The sequence below is a fragment of the Bactrocera dorsalis genome, chromosome 6, assembly GCF_023373825.1.
Source record: "Bactrocera dorsalis isolate Fly_Bdor chromosome 6, ASM2337382v1, whole genome shotgun sequence".
Lineage (NCBI taxonomy): Eukaryota > Metazoa > Arthropoda > Insecta > Diptera > Tephritidae > Bactrocera > Bactrocera dorsalis.
The window spans coordinates 20,687,230-20,711,467 of NC_064308.1; the positions used below are offsets into that span (position 1 = coordinate 20,687,230).

Genomic DNA, 24,238 nt, shown 5'->3' on the forward strand with positions numbered 1-24,238 from the left:
GCCCACGCACTAAGCTCTCCATACCCATGGGAGAGTTCCCGAGGATTTTCCAGGCAGAAGTTTCTGGCATATGCCGGTGTACAGAAATTAACCTCCATCTCAACTATCGCAATGAGCGAATAGCCATTCTCAGCGATAGTCAAGCGGCGCTAAAAGCGATCTCCTCTTACAGGATCAAATCGCTACTAGTGCAGGAGTGTAGGGACAGGCTGAACAGCCTTGCGGAACGAAACCAGGTACACCTGATCTGGGTGCCTGGTTACAGAGGTATAGCCGGCAACGAACTGGCGGACGAGCTCGTCCGCTCCGCAGCCTCCACCAAAATGATAAGACCCGAACCCTTTACGAGGGTGGAACCCCCACCATAAATGAGCTGCTCATTCGTTAGTTGACTTTCGACGCGGATAGACGTGCGTGCGCATCGTTGTGATTTTCAAAGTGTTTTTTCGGTGATTTTTGCGATTCCCTTTTGTGCGGGTATTTGTTTACGCGATTTGGTTGGCACCGTTATTGCCTGGCGTGTGTGCGTAGCGGTACAGTGGAATTGTTTGTGCGATTTGCGGGTGCGTGGGTTATTGACCGCGAGTGTTTTCGGGCGGTTATACATTTTTGTGACTTTTTGTGCACTTTTGTGTACGGTCAGCGAACTATATAGCGGTGAGTTTTTATTATTATTATTAATTTATATACGGACAACGTGGTTATCCACGTTGTTGTTATTGGCGGAAGCTTCGCACGGTTTCAGTGTAGCTCCGTGCTGTTGGCATTCTTGCTGGCTAGACTGCCTGCCAGTGGTTCTGTGCTGAGTATCTGGCGTTTAGTCGGCTCAGTGGCAGGAGAGTCTGGACAGCATTGCCCAAAGGGTGCAAGCGTCTGTCCAGTGTTGGAGAGTGCGACTCTTGTGAGGACCAACGGTCATATCAGCGAACCGTTTAGCCCACGGTGCGATTCGACTCAGCGCCACATCGGTCGACTCCGGACCGTTTCGGGGACTTTGTCCGGCCGGCGGCCAATTGAGTGGCCTTAATCCGACCAAGCGTTGGGGTTGTGGGCTGTGTCACTGCGGGCGCGCTATAATCGACCGCTTGGGTGGTCGCTGATATTGAGCGGGCCTTTGCGTGGGTCGCACTTTTCAGCGCGTTCAGACGCAAACACCTGGAGAGCAGCTGCTCCAGTATTTTTCTGTCCGTGTGCCTTCTGCGTTAGTGGTAGGCCAGCGGATCAGTTCTGCTGAGGGGTTAGTTTTGAAGTGAGATGCCTCCGGGACGGAAGAGGAGGACGAAGGCCCTCGCTGGAAGCGGAGAATCCGCCGCTTCAACTGTCGTGGATGATTCCACGTCGGGCGGCGAGAGCGAAATGGCGGGAGTGACGGTGGTAAGGTCTCCACCGAGGAGCAAGGCGCGGTTGGGGTCGCCGCGTAAAGAGAACGTAAGCGAGGGAGGGAGCGGGAGTTGTGGCGGGAGTGCCAATATGGCCTCCGCTGAGAAGGCGGTTGCGCGTGCGGGGTCGCCGCGTAACGTTGGGGGAAATGCGGGAGGGAGCGGGAGTGCCATCGCGGCCTCCATCGAGAAAGCGGTAGCGCGTGAGGGGGAAGTTGAGGGAGGGAGCGGAAGTCGTGGTGGAAAGGCCAGCGTGGCCACCATAGAGAAAACGGTTGCCAAGCCGTCTAGGGCGGTTGGCAAGGAATCGGGTGCCGGGCGTGCCAAAGAGGCCGCAAAAAAGCGGGAGATTTCGCGGGGACCTGTTGTTGTTGGGGGTGGGGCAGTCAGCCATGTTGGTGCTGCCAAGCGTATTACGGGGGAGCTCAACGAGCTGGTCTTTGAGGCCAAGAGTTTCGAGGTAGGGACTGCGAAGGGGCTGTTGGAGCTTGCCTCAAGGTATGAGGCGCTCCTAATGACGGTGATAACCGAGAATGCCCATCTTCGCGGTCAAGTCGATGCCCTTAGGGGGAGTTGTGGGGGTCACTCCTCGGCGCCGAGCAGGTCAATGCCGGCTCCGTCGGCACCGATGCCTGCACCTCCAGCACCTGTGCTTGAGGCAATCGCACCGGTGACGCCGAAGCCTGTAGAGACCTGGTCGGTCGTGGTCAGGAGTAAGGGGCCTGCAACTTCCTCTAAGGAAGTTATCAAAAAAGTGGTCAAAGAGGTGGGTCCCTCACTTGGAGTGAGGGTCCACGAAGTGCGACCAATTAAGGGTGGTGGGGCCGTCATTCGCACTCCCTCTGTTTTGGAGAGAGAACGAATGGCGAGTAATAAGAAGTTTGAGGAGGTGGGGTTGGACGTTACTGTCAACCGGAAGTTGGGTCGTCGGCTGGTAGTCCAGGGGGTCCATACGGAGATCCGCCATGAGGAATTCATGGAGGAACTACTCCGGCTGAACCTCCAGGATTTCAGCCCGGCATCCCAGAGGACTGACGTGAGGATGGTCAGTCGTCCCTGGAAGGTGGCCGCTGATGGTAGTACCAATGTCGTCCTTGAGGGTACGGACAAGTTGATGTCCGCCCTCTTGGAGGCAGGTCGGAGCTACATAAAGTGGTTCTCCTTCAGGGTGCGACCGGATAGCCCCGTCGCTGGATGCTTCCGGTGTATGGGATTTGACCATAGGGTGGCTGAGTGTAGGGCTAGGTCAGATGTCTGCCGGAGGTGCGGTCAGGAAGGCCACAAAGCTGCCGGTTGCGTCAATGCACCCCATTGTCGCAACTGTGAGTTTAAGGGTAGGCCAGCTGGGCATCTGATGATGTCAGCTGTCTGCCCTATCTACTGTGGCATTGTTGAGCGCGCCCTCGCCAGACATTGATGGGTGGAATCATCCAGCTTAACTGTCAGGGCTCCTATGCCGTGATGTGTGAGTTGGGGGGTTGTATGGTAGAGGGTGGGTGCGGTATTGCTCTACTCCAGGAGCCCTACGCCACCAATGGTGTGGTTCGGGGTCTTCCTGGGGGTTTTAGGATCTTCACTGATCTTAGAGCTAACGCCGCAATAGTTGTGAATAATCCACGCTACGATTGCGTAGTTGTGGATTCTTCACAGCTAGGTATATGTGTAGCGATAGAAGGGGAGTTCGGTAGGATGATTGTCGCTAGTTTATACTGTAAATATAGCGAGCCCCTAGAGCCCTACCTGGGCTACATGGATAAGCTACTACTACTTGCGAGTAGTAGCCCATTTATCCTAGGGTTGGATGCGAATGCCTCGTCCTCGATGTGGTTTAGTAAGGTATCCCGGCATTCGTCTGGATACCAAAGCCACAGTCGAGGCGAGGCATTAAGCGAATGGGTGGTGGCTAATAGCCTCCACGTCTTGAATGAGCCGAGCGAGTGGTATACGTTCGATGGGCCTGGGGGCGTGAGCGACATTGACGTGACGCTTATGAACGAGGCAGCAAGTAGGGCTTTCAGTGTTAGTTGGGAGGTTAGGGGAGGGTGGGGATTGAGTGACCATAATTTGCTTCAAATTGTGGTTACCCCTCGTTCTCCTCCCTCACCTTATGAGAGTCCATTGCGGCGATGGCGTACCTCTGGTACTGACTGGAACCAATATGGACTCTTGGTCAGGGAAGCGGTATCCGATGTACCGCTTAGTGAGTTTGAGGAGTTGGGGGTTGACGAGCAAATTGCTCGTCTATACGGGGTAGTTTGGGGAGTAAATGATAGGGTATTTAGGAGGTGTGAAAGTCGTAAGATTAGTAAAATTAAATGGTGGACGCGTGAGCTAACCTTGAAGAGGAGGACTGTCAGGCGTTTGAGGCGAAAGTTTCAACGCGCTCGACGGTCCAATTCTGATAGGCTGTCCCAGCTTAGGTACGAATTTAGTTGTGCGGATAGGGAGTATAAAGAAATGTTAGTAAAAGTTAAAGAGGAAGAGTGGAGGAGCTTTGTAAGAAAGGATAGGAACGACCCCTGGGGTCAGGTCTATAGGATCTGCAGGGGTCGTAGGAGGGAGGATATCACCTCTCTTCGCGTCGGTGACACTCTGTTATCGTCGTGGAGAGAGTGTGCGGGGGTTCTGCTAGGTGCGTTCTTTCCTAGGTCGGAGGTGCAGGTACCTCAAGCACAAGAGGTGCCTGTCCCTCCATTAGATGATGGAGAGTTGGGGTACGCCTTTGGCCTGGTTAGGTCTAAACGGTCCCCAGGTTTTGATGGTTTGAACGGAGAGATGTGTAAAAGCTTATGGAAGTTCATTCCGGAATACCTGGAGGCCATTTACAATAAGTGCGTCTGGGAGGGATACTTTCCACGCGAGTGGAAAAGTGCTAGGGTTGTTCCTCTCCTGAAGTCCCCTGATAAGGTCAGGAGCGATCCTCGATCTTATCGGGGCATCAGTCTCCTTCCAGTACTTGGAAAAGTGCTAGAAAGGGTCATGGTGGAACGGCTTCAGGAGCTAACGCGGGGTATGTGGTCGGATAGGCAGTTTGGGTTCAGGAAAGGACGCAGTATAGAGGATGCGTGGTTTTTTGTTCAGAATGTCGTTAGGGAGAGTGTCAACAAGTATGTCTTTGGCATATTTGTTGACTTCAAGGGGGCATTTGACTACCTAAGCTGGGATCGAGTGTTGCAACGGCTGGAGGAGCTTGGCTGTCCGGAAATTACTCTTTGGCGGAGTTATTTTTCGGACAGAAAGGCCTCTCTTGTTGGCATGAATGGGAGTGTGGAGATTGGAGTTGTTCGAGGCTGCCCACAGGGTTCCATCTGTGGTCCATATATTTGGAACCTTATGATGGACACTCTGCTTGGACAGCTCGAGCCACTCTGTAAATGTTGCGCGTATGCGGACGACCTTCTTCTTATGGTTGAAGGTCGCTCGAGGTTGGATTTAGAACGGGCGGGAGGAGATCTCTTAGAGATTGTTAATTCTTGGGGTTTAGGAGTGGGGGCTGACATATCGATGGACAAAACGGTGGCAATGCTGCTGAAAGGTAGATTGTCGCCGTCTCGTCCACCGATTGTCCTTGTGAACGGGTTCAGCATCAGATATGTGACGCAAGTCAAGTATCTGGGGTTGACCATAAGTGAAAGGTTGTGTTTTACTCCACACTTTGCGAAGGTGAAGGAGCGACTACAGGCAACCGTAGGCAAAATACGACGTATTTTGAGGAGCGATTGGGGTCTCGGACGTCGTGCTGTCCGCACCATATATCGTGGCTTGTTTGTGGCCTGTGCCACATATGGAGCCCCTGTATGGTGGGAGGCAGCCAGGACTGTCTTGGGGTCTCAAAAACTCCTCTCAATACAACGTTGTATTATGCTTGCTTGCTTGCCTGTATGTCGCACCGTCTCAACGGATGCGATGCAGGTTTTGTTAGGTGCACCCCCTCTTGACCTGATTGTCATACAGCATGCTGTTGCATTCAGGTTAAGAAGGGGCTTGAGTGTGTAATTACTGCGGAATGACTGGAGCAGGTACGCACGTAAAACACACCGGACGTTGCTCCGCAAGGAGGAAAGAGTGGGCAGTGACGAGCATTGGCTACACGCTCATGGTAAGAAACATGCCAAGTTGCTAATGGGAGGATACAACTTGAAAAGGTTCAAAATTGTAATAAACCTCCCCAGGAACAAACTCAGGCCACTAGTCGCATGGTACACTGGCAACTGCAAGCTGAATAGGTATCTGCACAGCATGGGCCTATCCACTTGCGCTAACTGCCGGTTCTGCGACAAGGAGCCTGAAACCCCATAGCATCTGCTGATTGACTGCACAGCAGAGGATGGAGTCATGTGTAGAAGTTCTCGCAAGTGAGGAAAGTTCTCTGATCGCCATTCACTTGGGAGTGGCCAGAAAGGATTCTTTTGCATATGACTCAAGCAGCTCACGACTTCCGGTCTTTGACCAAGTATCCTCTGGGTAGCCTAAGAACATCCGTTTGAAGGCGAGCTAAAGTGAGAAGGCGAAACATCCCCTGCATAGGGTTGTGCGCTGGGTTTGGGACCCGCCACGTAAAAAAACACACCCAATGAAAAGGAACCACAAGCCTCGGATGAGTGACCCCCCTTTTGATGACGACCATGGCAAACGAAATAAGGACTACGAATTGAGGGCATGCACCTGGAATGTCCGGTCCCTTAATTGGGAAGGTGCCGCTGCCCAGCTGGTTGATGTCCTCGTGAAAATAAAGGCTGACATCACCGCCGTCCAAGAAATGCGATGGACGGGACAAGGACAGAGACAAGTAGGTCCTTGTGACATTTACTACAGTGGCCATATAAAGGAGCGCAAGTTTGGTGTTGGATTCGTGGTGGGAGAGAGACTCCGTCGCCGAGTACTATCATTCACTCCGGTGAATGAACGTCAAGCCACAATCCGCATCAAAGCGAGGTTCTTCAACATATCGCTGATTTGCGCCCACGCCCCGACGGAAGAGAAGGACGATGTGACCAAAGATGCTTTTTATGAGTGCTTGGAGCGCACTTATGAGAGATGCCCCCGCCACGATGTCAAAATCGTGCTTGGCGACTTCAACGCCAGGGTGGGCAAAGAAGGTATCTTTGGCACTACGGTCGGTAAATTCAGCCTCCACGAGGAAACATCCCCAAATGGGTTGAGGCTGATCGACTTCGCCGGGGCCCGAAATATGGTTATCTGTAGTACTAGATTCCAGCATAAGAAGATACATCAAGCTACCTGGCTGTCTCCGGATCGAAAAACCACCAACCAGATCGATCATGTTGTGATAGACGGAAGACACGTCTCCAGTGTTTTAGATGTGCGTGCGCTCCGAGGTCCTAACATCGACTCGGACCACCATATTGTTGCAGCCAAAATTCGCACCCGCCTCTGTGCAGCAAAAAACGCACGCCAACAAACACAAGGAAGGTTCGACGTCGAGAAGCTGCAATCACAACAGACAGCCGAACGATTTTCTACTCGGCTTGCACTCCTGCTCTCTGAGAGCACTCGTCAACAACTCGGTATAAGGGAACTGTGGGACGGCATTTCAAACTCCTTACGTACAGCTGCAACCGAAACCATTGGTTTTCGGAAAGTGCAAAAGAACAGCTGGTACGACGAGGAGTGCCGTGTCGCAGCGGAGAGAAAACAGGCTGCCTACCTCGCAACGTTACGATCGACCACAACACGTGCGGGATGGGATAGATACCGAGAGTTGAAGAGGGAAGCGAGACGCATTTGTAGACAGAAAAAGAAAGAGGCCGAAATGCGTGAGTACGAAGAGCTTGATAAGCTGGCCGACAGGGGTAATGCTCGAAAATTCTACGAAAAAATGCGGCGACTTACAGAAGGTTTCAAGACCGGAGCATACTCTTGTAGAACCCCCAAAGATGATCTAGTTACCGATGCCCAGAGCATACTTAAATTATGGAGGGAACACTTCTCCAGCCTGCTGAATGGCAGTGAAAGCACAACACCGGGAGATGGTGAACCCGATTCCCCAATCGATGACGATAGAGCAGACGTTCCATTACCCGACCATGAAGAAGTTCGAATAGCAATTACCCGCCTGAAGAACAACAAAGCGGCAGGGGCCGATGGATTGCCGGCCGAGCTATTCAAACACGGCGGCGAAGAACTGATACGGAGCATGCATCAGCTTCTTTGTAAAATATGGTCGGACGAAAGCATGCCCAACGACTGGAATTTAAGTGTGCTATGCCCAATCCATAAAAAAGGAGACCCCACAATCTGCGCCAACTACCGTGGGATTAGCCTCCTCAACATCGCATATAAGGTTCTATCGAGCGTATTGTGTGAAAGATTAAAGCCCACCGTCAACGAACTGATTGGACCTTATCAGTGTGGCTTTAGACCTGGCAAATCAACAACCGACCAGAGATTCACCATGCGCCAAATCTTGGAAAAGACCCGTGAAAGGAGAATCGACACACACCACCTCTTCGTCGATTTCAAAGCTGCTTTCGACAGCACGAAAAGGAGCTGCCTTTATGCCGCGATGTCTGAATTTGGTATCCCCGCAAAACTGATACGGCTGTGTAAACTGACGTTGAGCGGCACCAAAAGCTCCGTCAGGATCGGCAAGAACCTCTCCGAGCCGTTCGATACCAAACGAGGTTTCAGACAAGGCGACTCCCTATCGTGCGACTTTTTCAATCTGCTGCTGGAGAAAATAGTTCGAACTGCAGAACTTAATTGAGCAGGTACAATCTTTTATAAGAGTGTACAGCTGCTGGCGTATGCCGATGATATTGATATCATCGGCCTCAACACCCGCGCAGTTAGTTCTGCTTTCTCCAGGCTGGACAAGGAAGCAAAAGAAATGGGTCTGGCAGTGAACGAGGGCACGACGAAATATCTCCTGTCATCAAACAAACAGTCGTCGCACTCGCGACTTGGCACTCACGTCACTGTTGACAGTCATAACTTTGAAGTTGTAGATAATTTCGTCTATCTTGGAACCAGCGTAAACACCACCAACAATGTCAGCCTAGAAATGCAACGCAGGATAACTCTTGCCAACAGGTGCTACTTCGGACTGAGTAGGCAATTGAGAAGCAAAGTCCTCTATCGACAGACAAAAACCAAACTCTATAAGTCACTCATAATTCCCGTCCTGCTATATGGTGCAGAGGCTTGGACATGTCAACAGCGGATGAGTCGACGTTGCGAGTTTTCGAGAGAAAAATTTTGCGAAAGATTTATGGTCCTTTGCGCGTTGGCCACGGCGAATATCGCATTCGATGGAACGATGAACTGTACGAGATATACGACGACATCGACATAGTTCAGCGAATTAAAAGACAGCGGCTACGCTGGCTAGGTCATGTTGTCCGGATGGATGAAAACACTCCAGCTCTGAAAGTATTCGACACAGTACCTGCCGGGGGAAGCAGAGGAAGAGAAGACCTCCACTCCGTTGGAAGGACCAAGTGGAGAAGGACATCTTCATTCATTCATTCATTGTAGGTCGAAGCTAAGGTTGCTACTTTTTTTTTGCAGTTAAAGTACATTGGTTATTATAGGTAAGAAAAAAAGTACATACTATCAAAATAAAGTATAATTTATTTTTCTTTATTATTATATTTAAAAACATATTTTTTATTGCTTTTTGCAATTTGTATCAAATTAGCATCTTTACTGAACAATTGCACAGCATCTTTACATTCTATATTTAAATTAAAATAAATAAGTAATTCATTTTTTATCAAATTCAGAGACGCTTTGTTTCTTTCGTCTCGCCATTTGCTATTCACAGAAAAAACTCTTTCTGTGAATGCTGACGTGGCGGGAATAGACAATAAAAATGAAATTATGTATCTTATACAAGTTTAAAAAATGATCATCACTCATATTAAATACCTGCTGCCATTTTTGTGCAGTTGATAGCTCTGCAAAACCCTTAGAAGTACATAATTGATTATAAACTTGGTTTAATAAAGCGATTTCTCCATAAAGATCATCCATATCCAAATTAAGTTTTTGCAGATTTAAATTTTCAATTACGTTTACAATATTGTCAAATTCTTTATTACTCTTTAAATTTATATTACCCAGTGTAAATAACCAGTTCGTGTTATTAAAATCAAACCATTTATTTAGGTACACTAGGGATTCGTCAATAAATAATAAAAAATTCCCTTGAATTTTTCTAGTCAGTTCCGGTGAACATAACAGTTTAATTTTTTTGCCTGTATCAGAGCCAAAAAACAGATCTTCTTTTCTTTGTGTTAATTGATTTCTAAGATTAACCATAATCCCATAAATATTCTAGCTTACGATACATGGCAAACTAGATAGTATTCTGTATCTAGAAAGCTATGAGCAATGTGGAGTCTCCACAGGCAACAGGCACGGCAATGCAGCTGGTATTCTATATAAGTATTCTATCCTGTCGAGATGCCCCATAATTGTACAAAACGAGTGCTTGAGTGATGTGGCGCCGACGAGTGGCAACATCGATTCAGCACTAAATCACCAATCTATAAATTTTGTTTAACAAATTCATCGACTAAACTTTTCAAAATCTCAAAGAAATCAAATCATGCGAAATAAAGTATTTTTGTGAACTTTATTGTTCAATTACCTAAAATAACGTAAAATACTTTATAATAAAGTTCGGGTGGCAAGCCTAGTCGAAGGTAAGGTCTATCACCGATTATCGGCCACCTTTTCTTTGTTTTGTCAAGAGTAAACATTTCGGCATATTGTTACAGTCATTGGCTTGATGTTCGCATTAACCACATCTTCTGCAAATCCTGGGGACCTGTCCTCGTTTGTGAACACTTTCGCTGTGTGGCCATGGTAAAAAACCTGAAGTATTGCCGCAACTGCCTGTTTTTCCAAATAAGGCAAATTACCCACCCGGGAGTTTTATGAGTGTAGTTTGAAAGCCTCCGTAAGTCTTTCTTATACTCTTAATTGCTGAGATCGTCAATTCCAAGTTTTTTTAGTGCGATTTTTTTTAGTGCATAGAGAACTTCGTTGCTAATGACGTTCGCTTGGTCACTTAGACATTTCCTAATATTCTCTTAAGAGTCGGTTTTTGGTTACCATGTTTCCGAATCCGTTAAGGTTGGAGTCGGACTTTTTTTACGTAGGATCACAGCATAAATAAGATATAAAATTCACAGTATTTTGGTTAGCTTTCACAGCTGCTATGTTCCACGGTTTATCCATGGATATATGATATTTATTTTTTAATATGTAGTCAAAAATTTTATCTGCAATCTTGTATACTCGTGAAATTTAATTTATTTAACTCGCAATTTTGAATAAAAATGATGGAATTTGCCAAAGATCAATCTGTCTTCATGTATCACATATACTATATATTACATGTCTTTTTATTTTGTTTCTTTTAAAGATTTCTCATTTCTCTGTTTCTTAATTTCAATAAAATATTTTCTAATAAAAAATAATCCTTACCGAAAACTAGGCCATTTTCCACCGAATTGTTGCGTTGTAATTGAACGCTTCTTATATTCAACGCACGATTTTACGGACAGTACGTTACTCGCAAATACGTGCTCGTGTCTACGCTGGACAAGGTGGAATGATGCCCCAGCCTCCGTTTGAATTTGTCCGTCGTGTAAAGGCCGTCGTTATACAAGATAGATGAAAATCGCTGAAAGAGCTAAAGGCCATTCCGAAAAATGAGTTTGAAAAGTATTCCGGCGATTGGAAGAAGCACTGGTATAAGTGCATAACATCGAGTGGGGATTATTTTGAACGCGTCAATTCTAATGAAGGCGAATGAACAAGTTTTTTTCATAATACAAAAATTCATGTTATTTTTTGAACAATTCTCCTATTATCCTTTGATTACTATGATTACACACCATCACTCCAGCTTTTCAAACCGCATATAGACCTAACGCCATGATGCTCTATATCAAAGTCAAACTTTTTAGCTTAATTTGTGACTGAGTTAAAGTTGTATATTTTATTTTCTAATTAACTGGCTGACGTTTCTGTTTGTTTTTTAAACTGTTGCTTGCACTGTCAGATCAATGAACGGATGAGCAGACAGATAACACTTTGTCTCGATATTTTGAATATTTTTAATAGTTTTATGTATTATATATCACACAAATGTTAGGCAAACACTATTATTATATTATATAATACTATGTGCAACGTATTTCGATGGTTTAATAAGGTAGTTATTACATTCATGGAGTTAACATTCCTATGAAACAAGTCATTAACAACTAACAATATAATTGAATTAAAAAATGTTAACAATTATGTATATATGTAGTCTGAATGCTTATGGGCATGTGAGTTTTGGAAGTGATCTGTAACAATAAATTATAAAAGCACTCTAGTAGTGAGCGATAAAGTTTTAATATTCATTTATTTAAATGTTGTCATATAGAATGGGGAGGAAAAGTATTTATGTATATATTTTTTATCGAATTTTGGAACGAATAAAAAAGAAACACTGCTAACAGACAATGGGATCCACTGCCAAGGGTATGCGGACGACATTGTAATTATGGCAAAAGGCAAATATGAAGATACTCTCTGTGACTTAGTCCAAAGAGGTCTAAACCTAGCAAAAGGGTGGTGTAGGGAGGTTGAACTAAATATCAACCCCTCCAAGACGACCGTAATCCCGTTTACGAGACGCAGGTCCCTACCCGGTCTTAGGAATCTCACGCTGGGTGGCAGTGAGATAGAAATGACCAACAGTGTCAGTAAACCTGGCCTTGATCAAGGCGACAAAAGCCTTAATAGTGTGCAATCGGCTGGCAGGAAGGTCCTGGGGCTGTAAGCCAAGGATTGTTAGGTGGTTGTACACCACGATAGTCAGACTAATAATCACATATGGGGCGGTAGCCTGGGCCTCAGTAGCGCCGCAAACTTCGGTTAAGACTAAGCTATTGAAGCTACAGCGGCTGGTCTGTGTCTGCATGCCGGGCGCAATGCGCACCTGTCCAACGGCAGCACTGGAGGTTCTTCTTGAACTTACTCCGCTTCATTTAGTCATCGGTCAGGTAGCCAAACACACCCTTCTGCAAATAATGGCAGAGGGGCGTGGTAAAGGTAAGGTAGTCTCATCCCAGAGGATGCAACGTATTTCGATGGTAGTTATTACATTCATGGAGCTAACATTTCTATGAAACAAGTCATTAGCAACTAATAATATAATTGAATTAAAAAATGTTAACAATTATGTACATATGTGGTCTGAATGCTTATGGGCATGTGAGTTTTGGAAGTAATCTGTAACAATAAATTATAAAAGCACTCTAGTAGTGAGCGATAAAGTTTTATTATTCATTTCTTTAAATGTTGTCGTATAGAATGGGGAGGAAAAGTACTTATGTATATATTTTTTATCGAATTTTGGAACGAATAAAAAAGAAACATTGAAGTAAATGAATATATAAATTTGTTTACTCCCTACTGTAGTCGGTTAGTATTATACTGTATTTTAAGCAGTTGGATGTCCGTATCCATGTATATACATATGTACATAGGAGTATGCATGTAAAAACGTATCACCATTGATTAAATAGCTGTAGTTGTACTTACGATTTCTTGGAACAATTTCATTGGCATCTGTTGCTGGCGTAAAGATTTTGAGCAAGTCGATATGTTTTGGAGCGTTTGTTGACTCCTTCATTTTCAATTTTAGGCCATTAAATATGAAACGAATAAAATGAAAAGAATGATTATTATTTATAAAATTAATATATATGTTAACAGGAGACAATGGGCTAGACAAAAAAAGAACTCGATTGAAAATCGATATTTGCAAGCTTGAAGATAATTAGATCCATCAGATAGCTTCTTCAGTGGTACGAGTCAATGGGCACGTACGTATACATACTTGTATATATTTTTTATAGATAAAAAAATGTTAACAGAAAATGTTATTCCAAGGGTTCAAGTTGATCACCATTCAGCTGTTGTATTGGTTTGGTGTTGAGTGTCCTGTGAAGATAAGACTGGAGCAAAAGTGTAGCAGCAGGATGCTTTAGAATACTTAGTTAAGAAGTTAAGGAATACTCTCTTCGATGCAGAGAATTGATTTCTCCAGCCAAATTCTGGCCACCCAGCAGTGGCTAAAAAGCAATATTTCTGATTCTATAGCTGCGGATGATTGATTGGCAGTCTGGAAAATCAGATATGAATCCTTTGGATTACAGTTTGTATTTAGAGTTGGAAAACATAGCCTGTCGAATACCCCATATAAACCTAACGATCATAATCATGTTCATTTTTGACTAGATATCTTTTCGAAGAATTTCAGATCGGACGGACTTATATAGCATATATCTTTCACAAGAACTGGTCGATCAAAATCAAGTTCTTGTATGTAAGCTCTTTTGTTTGGGAGTATTCTAGTATCGGTATAAACGAGGCTAAAGTCTTTCCTTTATTAATTATATGTATAATTATATAAATATATATAATGAATTTAACCCTATAACTGTATTGTAATTGTCCATATATTGGCGTTATTAGTTTATCAAAGTTGTAAAAAACGTTAATTTCTGACAAATTTTTATTCTATTTCGAAATAATCGGACAATTCTAAAATTTTTGAAACATTGTGATTTAATATGAATCGTAGTTGTCTAGCTTTTGTTTTTAAAACTTTTGGCGAAATAAATTAACTCGTTTTCAAAAATATAACAAAAATTGTTATCGTCCAATTGTTGGCTCTGGTAATTATTCAAAGTTAAATTTTTCTCAATTCAATATTAATTTCAATAAAATTAATTGATATTTTAAACTTTACACTTCTTTTTTTAGTTTCAGATTTGTTTTCCACTGTTTTCTTGAATTGTTTTAATTTTGTTTTGCAAAATTTATATATTATATAACAATTAGTTTAACTATAATTCAGTACAGTCCTTTTTTAAGATGTCTAATTTTGTTTGTAGCAGTAAAAACTTTAAAAAAATATTCTTGCCGGCTGGGATTTAGAATTGCATTCCCCGATTTTGGTGTTAAAATGGGTATGTGCGGATGAAGGAGGTCCTCCAGGTCAAGAAAATATAAATATATAGTTGCCGCTGACTTATGGTTTTTGAGATATTAGCATTTAAAGTTCAAAATTCAACTATTTAAAACGAGTGTTGCTCCGACTTATATTTTTAACTAAAAGTGTAAAAATAACTATAATTCCATATTAAATTTTAGTTGAAATCCATTTATTCATACAATTAGAAAATGGTTGCAAACAAGCAAAAAATTAGTGTTACCATATTTTGTAATGGAATAAAAATAAGACAACAGAGTGACCAGGTGGTGCGACCAGGGTTATTTTTTCGAAGGCGGCCGAAAGCCGCCAATGCAGAAAGGAGTTCAACGCGAAAGCACTGGTCACGCTCAGGTGTAGGTCCCAACAGGGTTATTGTTTCGAAGCACGGCCGAAGGCCTCCAAATATTAAAGGAATTCTATGCGAAAAACTAATATGTTATTTATTTCCTGTTATTGGGGTATTATTTATTTTCTTTATTTCTTTTGGTTCTTCTGTGAAATATGTACGTAAGATAACACTGATGATTAATTAGAATGCAACCCTTTTGTTATTGTGTGAACAAAAATAGTTGAACAAAAGTTAAATATTGAATAAAAGTTATTTTTGCACTATGTAATATAAAATAAATGATTAGAAACGAATTAGTCAAGTGTTAGTGGATATAAAAGTTAAATTTAATTTAAGTGTAAAATTCATTATTAATCGGAGAAAGACTCGTTTTATATACATAGTTGAATTTTGAACTTTAAATGCAGATATCTCAAAAACTAAAAGTTAGCGGCAACTATTCTTGATCTGGAGGACCTCCTCTATCCGTACATACACATTTTAACTCCGAAATCGGGGGATCCTATTCTAAAATTTACCTTCTTGCCTTTGACAAGAACTTCTTTTTCACTCGTTTTTTTAATATTTTTGGCGGGCAGGAATAATTATAGGTACAAATATGCATATATAGTACACATACATAAGTTTGTACGAGCATATATGTATACCAATTATTTATGCACTAACTCACGTCTTTTTTGAGCCAAATTTGTTTACTCAATTCTAAAAGAAATTGTTTCTTAATGGGATTATGTCGATCACTAGGTTTAAAGCCGCGCTTCTTTTCCAACATGCAGTTACCCATTGCATACGATTTTCGCAAAACATTGCCACGCTCGTTATTTGCATAATTTTTAGAATTAGACGCACTTTGACTTTTTTCGTACATTTTGCAGCGATCGAATTAGATTTAAAATGCAATGAACGTTGCCATCAAAATTTATACATATGTATATCAAAAAGGTTTTCAAAAATCCATGTTGGCACCATTTTGATTTACTGCCTTTATGCACGCTCTCGTTTTTGAATGAACATTTGTTCAATTACGTTATGTAAGCAGAAAATACTGGCATTTATTTCAGTATGTATATATTGTTACATACACATATTTCAACGTACACATTGAATAAAAAGGAAATAAAAGTTTATGTGTAGAAATATATATGTAGTAATGTTTGGGAGACATTAACCCTACAAGAATTGAATGATAGAAACTAACACAATAGCAATTTTCTCACTAACACAAATGCATAGACTTCAGAAATTATTGTATACCTATCCACAAGTAAGAAAGAGACGATTCAGATTATTTTCTTTCGGGCTATGATTACACGTGCAAAACTGAAATAGCTGATATACACACAGTGTAGAGTCAGAGAAACTAAAAACATATGTATGTTCTCTGGGCATACACTGTATGTACATATATCAGCCGTTATTTATTCTTATTAAACGCGAAAATACAGTGGAAGAAGAAGAAAAAAAGCGCAAACAAGTGTAAACAAGTGCAAGCAAGCGAAATCAAATTTTTAAATTTAAATATTTCTAAGCGAAATCTATTTTAAAACATTAAGAAAATAAGTGAAATGAAAAGAAGACATTTTGCTAATTATCTTTCAAAAGAAAAAAGGACTTTCCAGTCCAATATAAAAGTTATAAAAAAATATTTGAAAGGTGGAAGTGAAAATGAAAGTGGAAGTGTAAGTTCTAGTGCGTTTTTTGAAAGGATTCCTCTTTTAAGTAATAGGGAACCTGATCCTTCTGTGGTAGGTTCAGTAGTAGAAAATTATGAAAGTGATGCTAGTGATACTTTGAGCTTTTCTAGCGATGTTGGTACTAATTCTGAGCCCGAAGCGTCCACCTCTATAGGGTTTAGTGTCGTTTCAGAAAATAACGACGAAATAAATAAATGTAATGAAATTAAGTCGTGGGCTATCAGAAACAACATATCGCAAATCGCATTAGAAGATCTTCTAAAAACATTGCGCAAAGTAGGTGTTGATGGTATGCCACTATCTGCAAAAACACTACTAAATACTAGCAAAGAAAAAATAAATATCACTGAAATGCAAGATGGGGAATTTTTGTACTTAGGAATTCAAAACTATTTTATTTCAAGTCCGTTTAATTACTTGGAAGGGAAAAATGAGGTTTATTTAGATATAGGAGTTGATGGGTTAAAATTGTACAAAAGTTCAAACAGGGTATTATGGCCTATCTTGGGTTCAGTTGTAGGTTTCCCTAATATAAGCCCGTTTATGATAGCATGCTATTCCGGTTTCAAGAAGCCAAGTAACATAGATCAATTCATGTCCGAATTTTGTGCCGAGGTCGTGTCGCTAAGGGCAACCGGCATTAAAGTTGGATTTAAGCCAATCGTTTTAAAATTTAATATTCGTCTTTTTGTTTGTGACTCCCCAGCGAGGGCTTTTGTAACAGGTGTTATATCACATAACGGGAAAAATGGTTGTCCAAAATGCTGCCAGGAAGGTACTTACCAAAAAAATAGAATAAGTTTTCAAAAAAAAGGCGGTTCCTTAAGATCAGATACAACGTTTATGTTACGTTCAAATCCTGCGCATCATTTGGAAGATTTCAAATTCAAAAAAAGCATTTTGGAAGAATCAGATTTTGGGATGGTTTCTCAGTTTCCCCTTGATAGTATGCACTTAGTCGACTTAGGAGTAACAAAGAAATTACTTAAACTTGCAACAAAAAAGGCCAATCATACTATTATTAACGAAAAGCTTAACTATGTCTCTAAATTTATCTAGAAGTTTAGATGAGATTCATAATTGGAAATCGACTGAGTTTAGGCAGTTTTTGCTTTATTCTGGTATATTCGTTCTTAAAGATTGTATCAGTACCGATCAATACTATCACTTCCTGCTGCTACATAGTAGTATTCGACTTCTGTCAAATCAAAAATCGCACCGAATCGAAGCCGATATTGCCCAACAAATGCTAACAGATTTCGTCAATATTTTTGGAATTTTATATGGTGATGAATTGGTTAGCTTTAATATTCACGGACTACTTCACTTGGCAGATTGCGTAAAACAATTTGGACAATTAGATTCTTTTTCAGCGTATCGTTTCGAAAACTATATGCAGAATATAAAAAAAATTGTAAATAAACCCAATAAAATTCTACAGCAAATATATCTTAGACTTCATGAAAAACAGGGTATTGAATCAAATTCAGAGAATGTGCCAAAATTTGCATCATTTGATTTAAATCCCAACAAGCAGAAAGATAGTTTTTGTTTTAGTGAGTTGACAGGACCAATGAAGGTATTTAAAGTCATAAAGTCTCAACAGTCGTCTGAAATTGTCTGCAAAGTTTTCAGAAAGACTGAAAACTACTTTAATGAACCTGTAGAATCGTCAAGTGGCCTAGGGATTGTAGTCGCAAGTGAGTTAGATGAAGAAATGGTAACAGTTCCTATCGAAGACATTGATTTCAAATACTTTTGTTTTCCTATCGAAGAGAAATATTTGCTAATACCACTTTTACACCATCTTTTTAACACATTTTCCCATTAACCACTGATTTGCACATTCCATTTTCAATTCCACAACTTTCAAATTTAATATACAATTTTGGTTTTACTAATATAACCAAAACTGTATATAAATGCAATATAATGAAAAACATAATAACAAATATAAAACATCATAAAAAATATACAGTATTGTTCATATGTTAAGCAACAAACTCCAAATGTAATATGTTGAGCAACATTTTAACAATACTGTATATTTTTATGATGTTAACCTAATATAATTAATAAAATATAATATAATAATAATATAATTATTATATATAAGGTATTCCATACCAAATCGACCACTTTTGAACCCGACCCCTTTAGATTTTGCTGAAACTTATCCATCCTTTTCTACTCTTTGAAAAACATTTTTGAGAATTTTTTCAAAATTTTTTGTCCTACTTCAAAAAAGTTATGAATTTTTCTATTTTTTGCTAAAAAAATGGCTTTTTTATATTCAAATAGCCATAACTTTTGTAGAAATTGACTTTTGGGGACCATTTTTTTTTTAAATTTTTGTTTTTGAATGAACTTTTCGAAAAAATACTCGAAAAAAATTTAACACGATCAATTATATAAAATAATCGTTTTTTTTAAGTAAAATCTTAATTTTTATTTTTTTGAAATTTCGCCATTTTTGTTTTTTGTTTTTTTTTTTTCTCAAAAAAAACTTCAATTAATTTGACAACTATCCCTGCTAATCTCGGAGTGGGCCGATTTTTTTTATATTTTTTTTATTTAAAAAATGAAAAAAATTTTTAAATAAATAAAAAAAAATATTAAAAAAACTCGGCCGACTCCGGGATTAGCAGGGATAGTTGCCAAATTAATTGAAGCTTTTTTTGGGGTGAAAAAAAATAAATAAAAAAAATGGCGAACTTCCAAAAAAAAAAAAAACGATTTTACTTAAAAAAGTGAAGTTCGCCATTTTTTTTTATTTTTTTTTCACCCCAAAAAAAGCTTCAATTAATTTGACAACTATCCCTGCTAATCCCGGAGTCGGCCGAGTATTTTTAATATTTTTTTTTATTTATTTAAAAATTTTTTTCATTTTTTAAATAAAAAAAACATAAAAAAAAATCGGCCCACTCCGAGATTAACAGGGATAGTTGTCAAATTAATTGAAGTTTTTTTTGAGAAAAAAAAACAAAAATGGCGAAATTTCAAAAAAATAAAAATTAAGATTTTACTTAAAAAAAACGATTATTTTATATAATTGATCGTGCTAAATTTTTTTCGAGTATTTTTTCGAAAAGTTCATTCAAAAACAAAAATTTAAAAAAAAAATTGTCCCCAAAAGTCAATTTGTACAAAAGTTATGGCTATTTGAATATAAAAAGCCATTTTTTTAGCAAAAAATAGAAAAATTCATAACTTTTTTGAAGTAGGACAAAAAATTTTGAAAAAATTCTCAAAAATGTTTTTCAAAGAGTAGAAAAGGATGGATAAGTTTCAGCAAAATCTAAAGGGGTCGGGTTCAAAAGTGGTCGATTTGGTATGGAATACCCCATATATACAAATGAGTAACATATTCGAGACGCAAGATGAAGGTGGTAAGTTAAAAGGATAATACTCATCGAAATAAGTATAAATATATTAAAAATTATTAATTTTTTAGTAGAGATTCCAATCGTTGATAGGATTGAGCGGCGCCAATATTCAGTGGGAATATCAAGAACGCAACAAAACTCAGGTAATTTTTAACATAAAGCTTCTAATAAAATATACTATATATTAACTTTTTAAATTTAAGATATACTTGAAGCGTTAAAAACGATCATTACGGGCCAAAGGAATATTCAGGAAAGGCTGGAAAAATTGGAGGAAAATGTAGTTATAATTTTGCAGAACCAAAAAACGCTTAGTGAAGGCCAATCGTCACTGGTTCACAACCAAACTGCAATATTTGAAAAAGTGAATGAGATGGAGTCGAAAGTAAGTGTTTTACAATATTGTATGTACATTCAGTAATAAAAGTAAATCTAAGACTTTATTTATATCTTTTCGTCTAAATTTATTTCTTAGATTGTCGAAAAGGCTGAGGTTTTGGCGCAAAATAAGGCAATCAGAGAGTGCAAAGTTCTCTTAAAACGAGTAGAGCAGTCAGTGTGCCGCATGACCGGCGAAGTGACTGATAAAGAGCTGGACGACGTCGCTAGCACTTTTCCAATTGAGTCGCAAGCAATAGTTGCGGAAGTGGGGGATAGACTGCAAAGCCAGGACTATGCCCAAACAATGGTAACCTAAAAAATAAAATATAATAAGTTTACTACTAGTTACAATACTTTTACTTCTTTTAAGACTACATTCCTTCACAAACTTAAAGGCGCCAGTAATAATGTGGCTGACGTAATGCCTAAGGTTTTCACGGATGAGCTTTTGGAAGGTTACAATTGGGATGGCAGGTGGAGCAAGAAATCCCTATGCAAGTTGGCGCTGGTTGATACCATTTTAAGAAGTACATACATATACATAATTGCAACTTAATGTTTACATAAAATGTTTACTAATAACTATATATTTTTCTTTTAATTTAGATGTGTTTCAACAACAAGGATATAGAAGTTTCGAGGAAAACATAAAGCGATCAGTACTGCTCAGCCATCATAGGTTAAAATAGCGCACATATTTAAAGAAAAAAAGGAAACAATAATTGAATTGAAATGAAGCTTTAATTTAATATTAATTTTTTTTACTTTTTGTACAATTTTTTTATAAGATGAATTAATTAATACCTATTATATGAAAATGAATGAAATGAATGAATGAATTTAATTTTTTCTAAATAAAATAAATTACATTAAATTAATAAATGTATAATTTTTACATATGCTTACATCACATATGATTGTCACAACTGCATGATATTTACATCATATGCGATAGTCACACATGCCTGAATTTTACATCACATATGATTGTCACAACTGCATGATATTTACATCATATGTGATAGTCACATATGCAGGATGTTGGCATCAAGCATAACAGGCATTCATGACAGAGATTTATATCATTAATGACACAAATTTTTATTCTAAACACCGTTGGAGTGAGCAGTGTAGCTATATGTTGTTCAGGTTGTTAAACCTAGTATGTAAGAAAGAAAGGCAATATCACATGTATGCAAAAGTTTTTGTCAACTTTTTCATATTGCCCTTAAAAATGTGATAGAAACTTGCACTGAGCCAGTGACAGAAAATTGTGTCACTAGTGAATGTCATATGATTGATCATTTGATTATCATCGTTCTTGTAGGGGAGCTTCAATGAACTGTAACTGTGTTGGTATCCACGAAAAGAAATCAACACATTCTGAATTTAATTTTGCTTTTGGTTAAATCTTGTGTACGTATATTATCATGGAATAAAATTTGACTACCCAAAAATAAAATGCATTTAAATAACTCAAATATGAATCTCATTTGCATGGGTCCACAAAACTTTTGATAATTTTGAAAGAAAATAATTTTCCAGTATTACATTAAAATATATTTATGGACATAAGTATATGTTATATTTTGAGATGGTACTTGATTCTATGTTCTATGGAAATCTTATTTTGTGGTATTTGTTTATACTGCTATTTTAGGCCGTTTACTCAATGGCTGGTTAGCAACTATTTGTCAGCCAAATTCGGGTTAACTTAACCAAAACTCCTTATTTCGGAAAAATTAACCATAGGGTATTCTCTTGCTCTTGCAAGATTGCAGATTGCAAAAATACTACACCGAAATATACAAGGGCACGAGAGCACCCATTGCAGAATCTAGTGATATATGAGCGACGGATTCAGTCAATTTATTGTAAATGACTATTGTGCATGGCTATTGTGAATTGGCGCACTTTCTGCATACATTTTTAACAAAAAAACTGTAACAAAACTTTATAATTTAAATAGAAATTATAAAATCTAAATAAAATTTACCTTTCTCGACAATTTAACGACGTAATATGTCTTTATGTAAAATGGCAACTACAACAGGGTTGCAATTTTATTTTTGCGTGACATTGCACGCAAATATACATGGGTTTTGGTCTGACATATTTCACAGCCATTGCAAATAATTTTCTGCGTGTGTTTGTTGTTGTGCCGTTGTAAATCTGCAATGCTTGCACCGTGCACCGGGTTTTGCAAGAGCAAGAGAATACCCCTCATAACTTAATGACAGATGGTAACTAACCATGCATTGAGAAAGCGGCACTTACCGTGGGATTCTGTAATGTGAGACAGTCTCAAGTCTCTAAATTTGAGATTTTGAGTTAGAGACAATTTTTGAGACTTGAAATGATTTTGCTATTCTGTAAGTGACAGTCACAAAATCTATTACATTTCATTATTCAGAGATGTTTTTAAACTTGAATGAAAATAAATATGTCGATAACAAATATTAAATTTTCTATAACATAGTCAAAAAATATAATTATTTATAAAAATAATAATATATGTTGACTTTGGTTCATAATATTTACGAAATTTATGCAAAATTCATTTATTTTTAACCTTTTCGTGTTTGAGTTTCTTGCAAAATATAAAAAAAACTACAATCTATTAATATCTATTATGATTTCTATTCAGAATATTCAAAATGGTAGACAAGAGTTCTTTTTGGTTTTGTGACCTGCTAACTACCAGGTCTCAAATTTAAGGCAATATTTTGAGACTAACGCTAGAGACTGTTTAGTGAATAGTAAGTAGTCTCAAATTGAGACTTTACCTCAAAATGCCTCAAATAGAGACTGGTTACAGAATCCCGCTATTAGTTTGTTTCTTAACATCTACATATCAGCTGCTAGCTATCCGGAAGAACAACACTGAGCGAATTGAGAAGTTACGCTTACGATAACGAAACAGAAAAAAGAAAAAGTAGCAAAAACAAGTTGTTTTTAAAATTCAAATTATATGAGTAACAGCCCTATTCTCATGCCCTCGCAAAAATCATCATCCTCACTTTTGTGAGGTTTTCCCTATGATGAGGTGATTTCAAAAGCTCACAAATTTGTGATGTCTGAAAGCAAACTATACAATGCAAAATCGGTCGTGTTTGTTTTATTTTCAATATTTTTAAAAATATTTGCAATTATTTTATTAAAATAGAATAGAGGAACTACTCCTCGAAAGGCGTTATCTATTACAAATATAAGTATTTTTATACTACAATAAATATGTAATTTACGGTATTTTACATTTTACTTCCTTCTAAGTATGAACAAAACGGCTTATACATATTTATGATTAAATGATTCGGGAAAAAATGAATTTGTAAATATGTATTTATTACATGTCCGAAGAAAAAAATATACAGTCTCGGACAAAACTCATTGGACTAACTCGAGTCTCACACACATTCCGTCATAACTTTTTACATAGATGCATTAGAAGAATAATTTTTTTTGCAAAAGAAAGATCACAAATTCTATATTAAGAAACAATGCAATTTTATTTTTCAACTTTTATGTAAAATTTATAAATTATAATAGAAGGGAAGAAAGTAAAAAATTCGTGCGACATAACTCATTGGACTACCACTTTGGATATCGAAATAACCACTTCCAATGAATTAATTTTCCGTTATCTGGTGAGAAAAGAATTTTGCAGGTACTTATAATTATTAATCGTAGATAACACTAATTCGAATTGTTTATTTTAATGGGAATATGTGTGTTGGGAAATTTATAAACTTTTCCCAAATAATGCTACTAAAAAATTATTTTAGACAAAAATTTTAGGCAAAATATGTTCAACTGAATTTAAATTATTAATTATAAGTGAATTCACAAAATATGTGAGGCAAAAGAGCTTTGCAAAAATGATTCTCTAGGAAAATCAGCTGTTTCTGATATTTTACGCAAGAACAAAGCTGAAGAAATCGTTAAAAAAACTTAATATTGGAGGACACCATAGAGTCAATTCGATAAAAGATGACTTGCGAATAATGCGGGAGTTAAAA

At 38.9% G+C, this 24,238-nt stretch overlaps 2 protein-coding genes across 16 annotated transcripts in view; one reads left to right on the top strand and one right to left on the bottom strand.

The window, feature by feature from the left end:
• The window catches only part of LOC105233888 (basic-leucine zipper transcription factor A), a 222,175-nt gene that overhangs the window by 89,135 nt on the left and 108,802 nt on the right, over positions 1 to 24,238 (bottom strand). For all 15 annotated transcript variants that reach the window (XM_049460284.1, XM_049460283.1, XM_049460273.1 and 12 more), the window contains one exon: positions 12,951 to 13,035. In XM_049460284.1, the coding sequence (XP_049316241.1) occupies positions 12,951 to 13,035 (85 nt within the window). The remainder of the gene's footprint in view (positions 1 to 12,950; positions 13,036 to 24,238) is intronic.
• Positions 19,354 to 20,957, top strand: LOC125779425 (uncharacterized). The gene is made up of 6 exons (XM_049460786.1): positions 19,354 to 19,841; positions 19,907 to 19,981; positions 20,042 to 20,223; positions 20,314 to 20,526; positions 20,590 to 20,746; positions 20,826 to 20,957. Exons 1-6 carry the CDS (start codon positions 19,730 to 19,732, stop codon positions 20,906 to 20,908), a joined length of 822 nt encoding a protein of 273 aa, XP_049316743.1. The 5' UTR covers positions 19,354 to 19,729; the 3' UTR covers positions 20,909 to 20,957.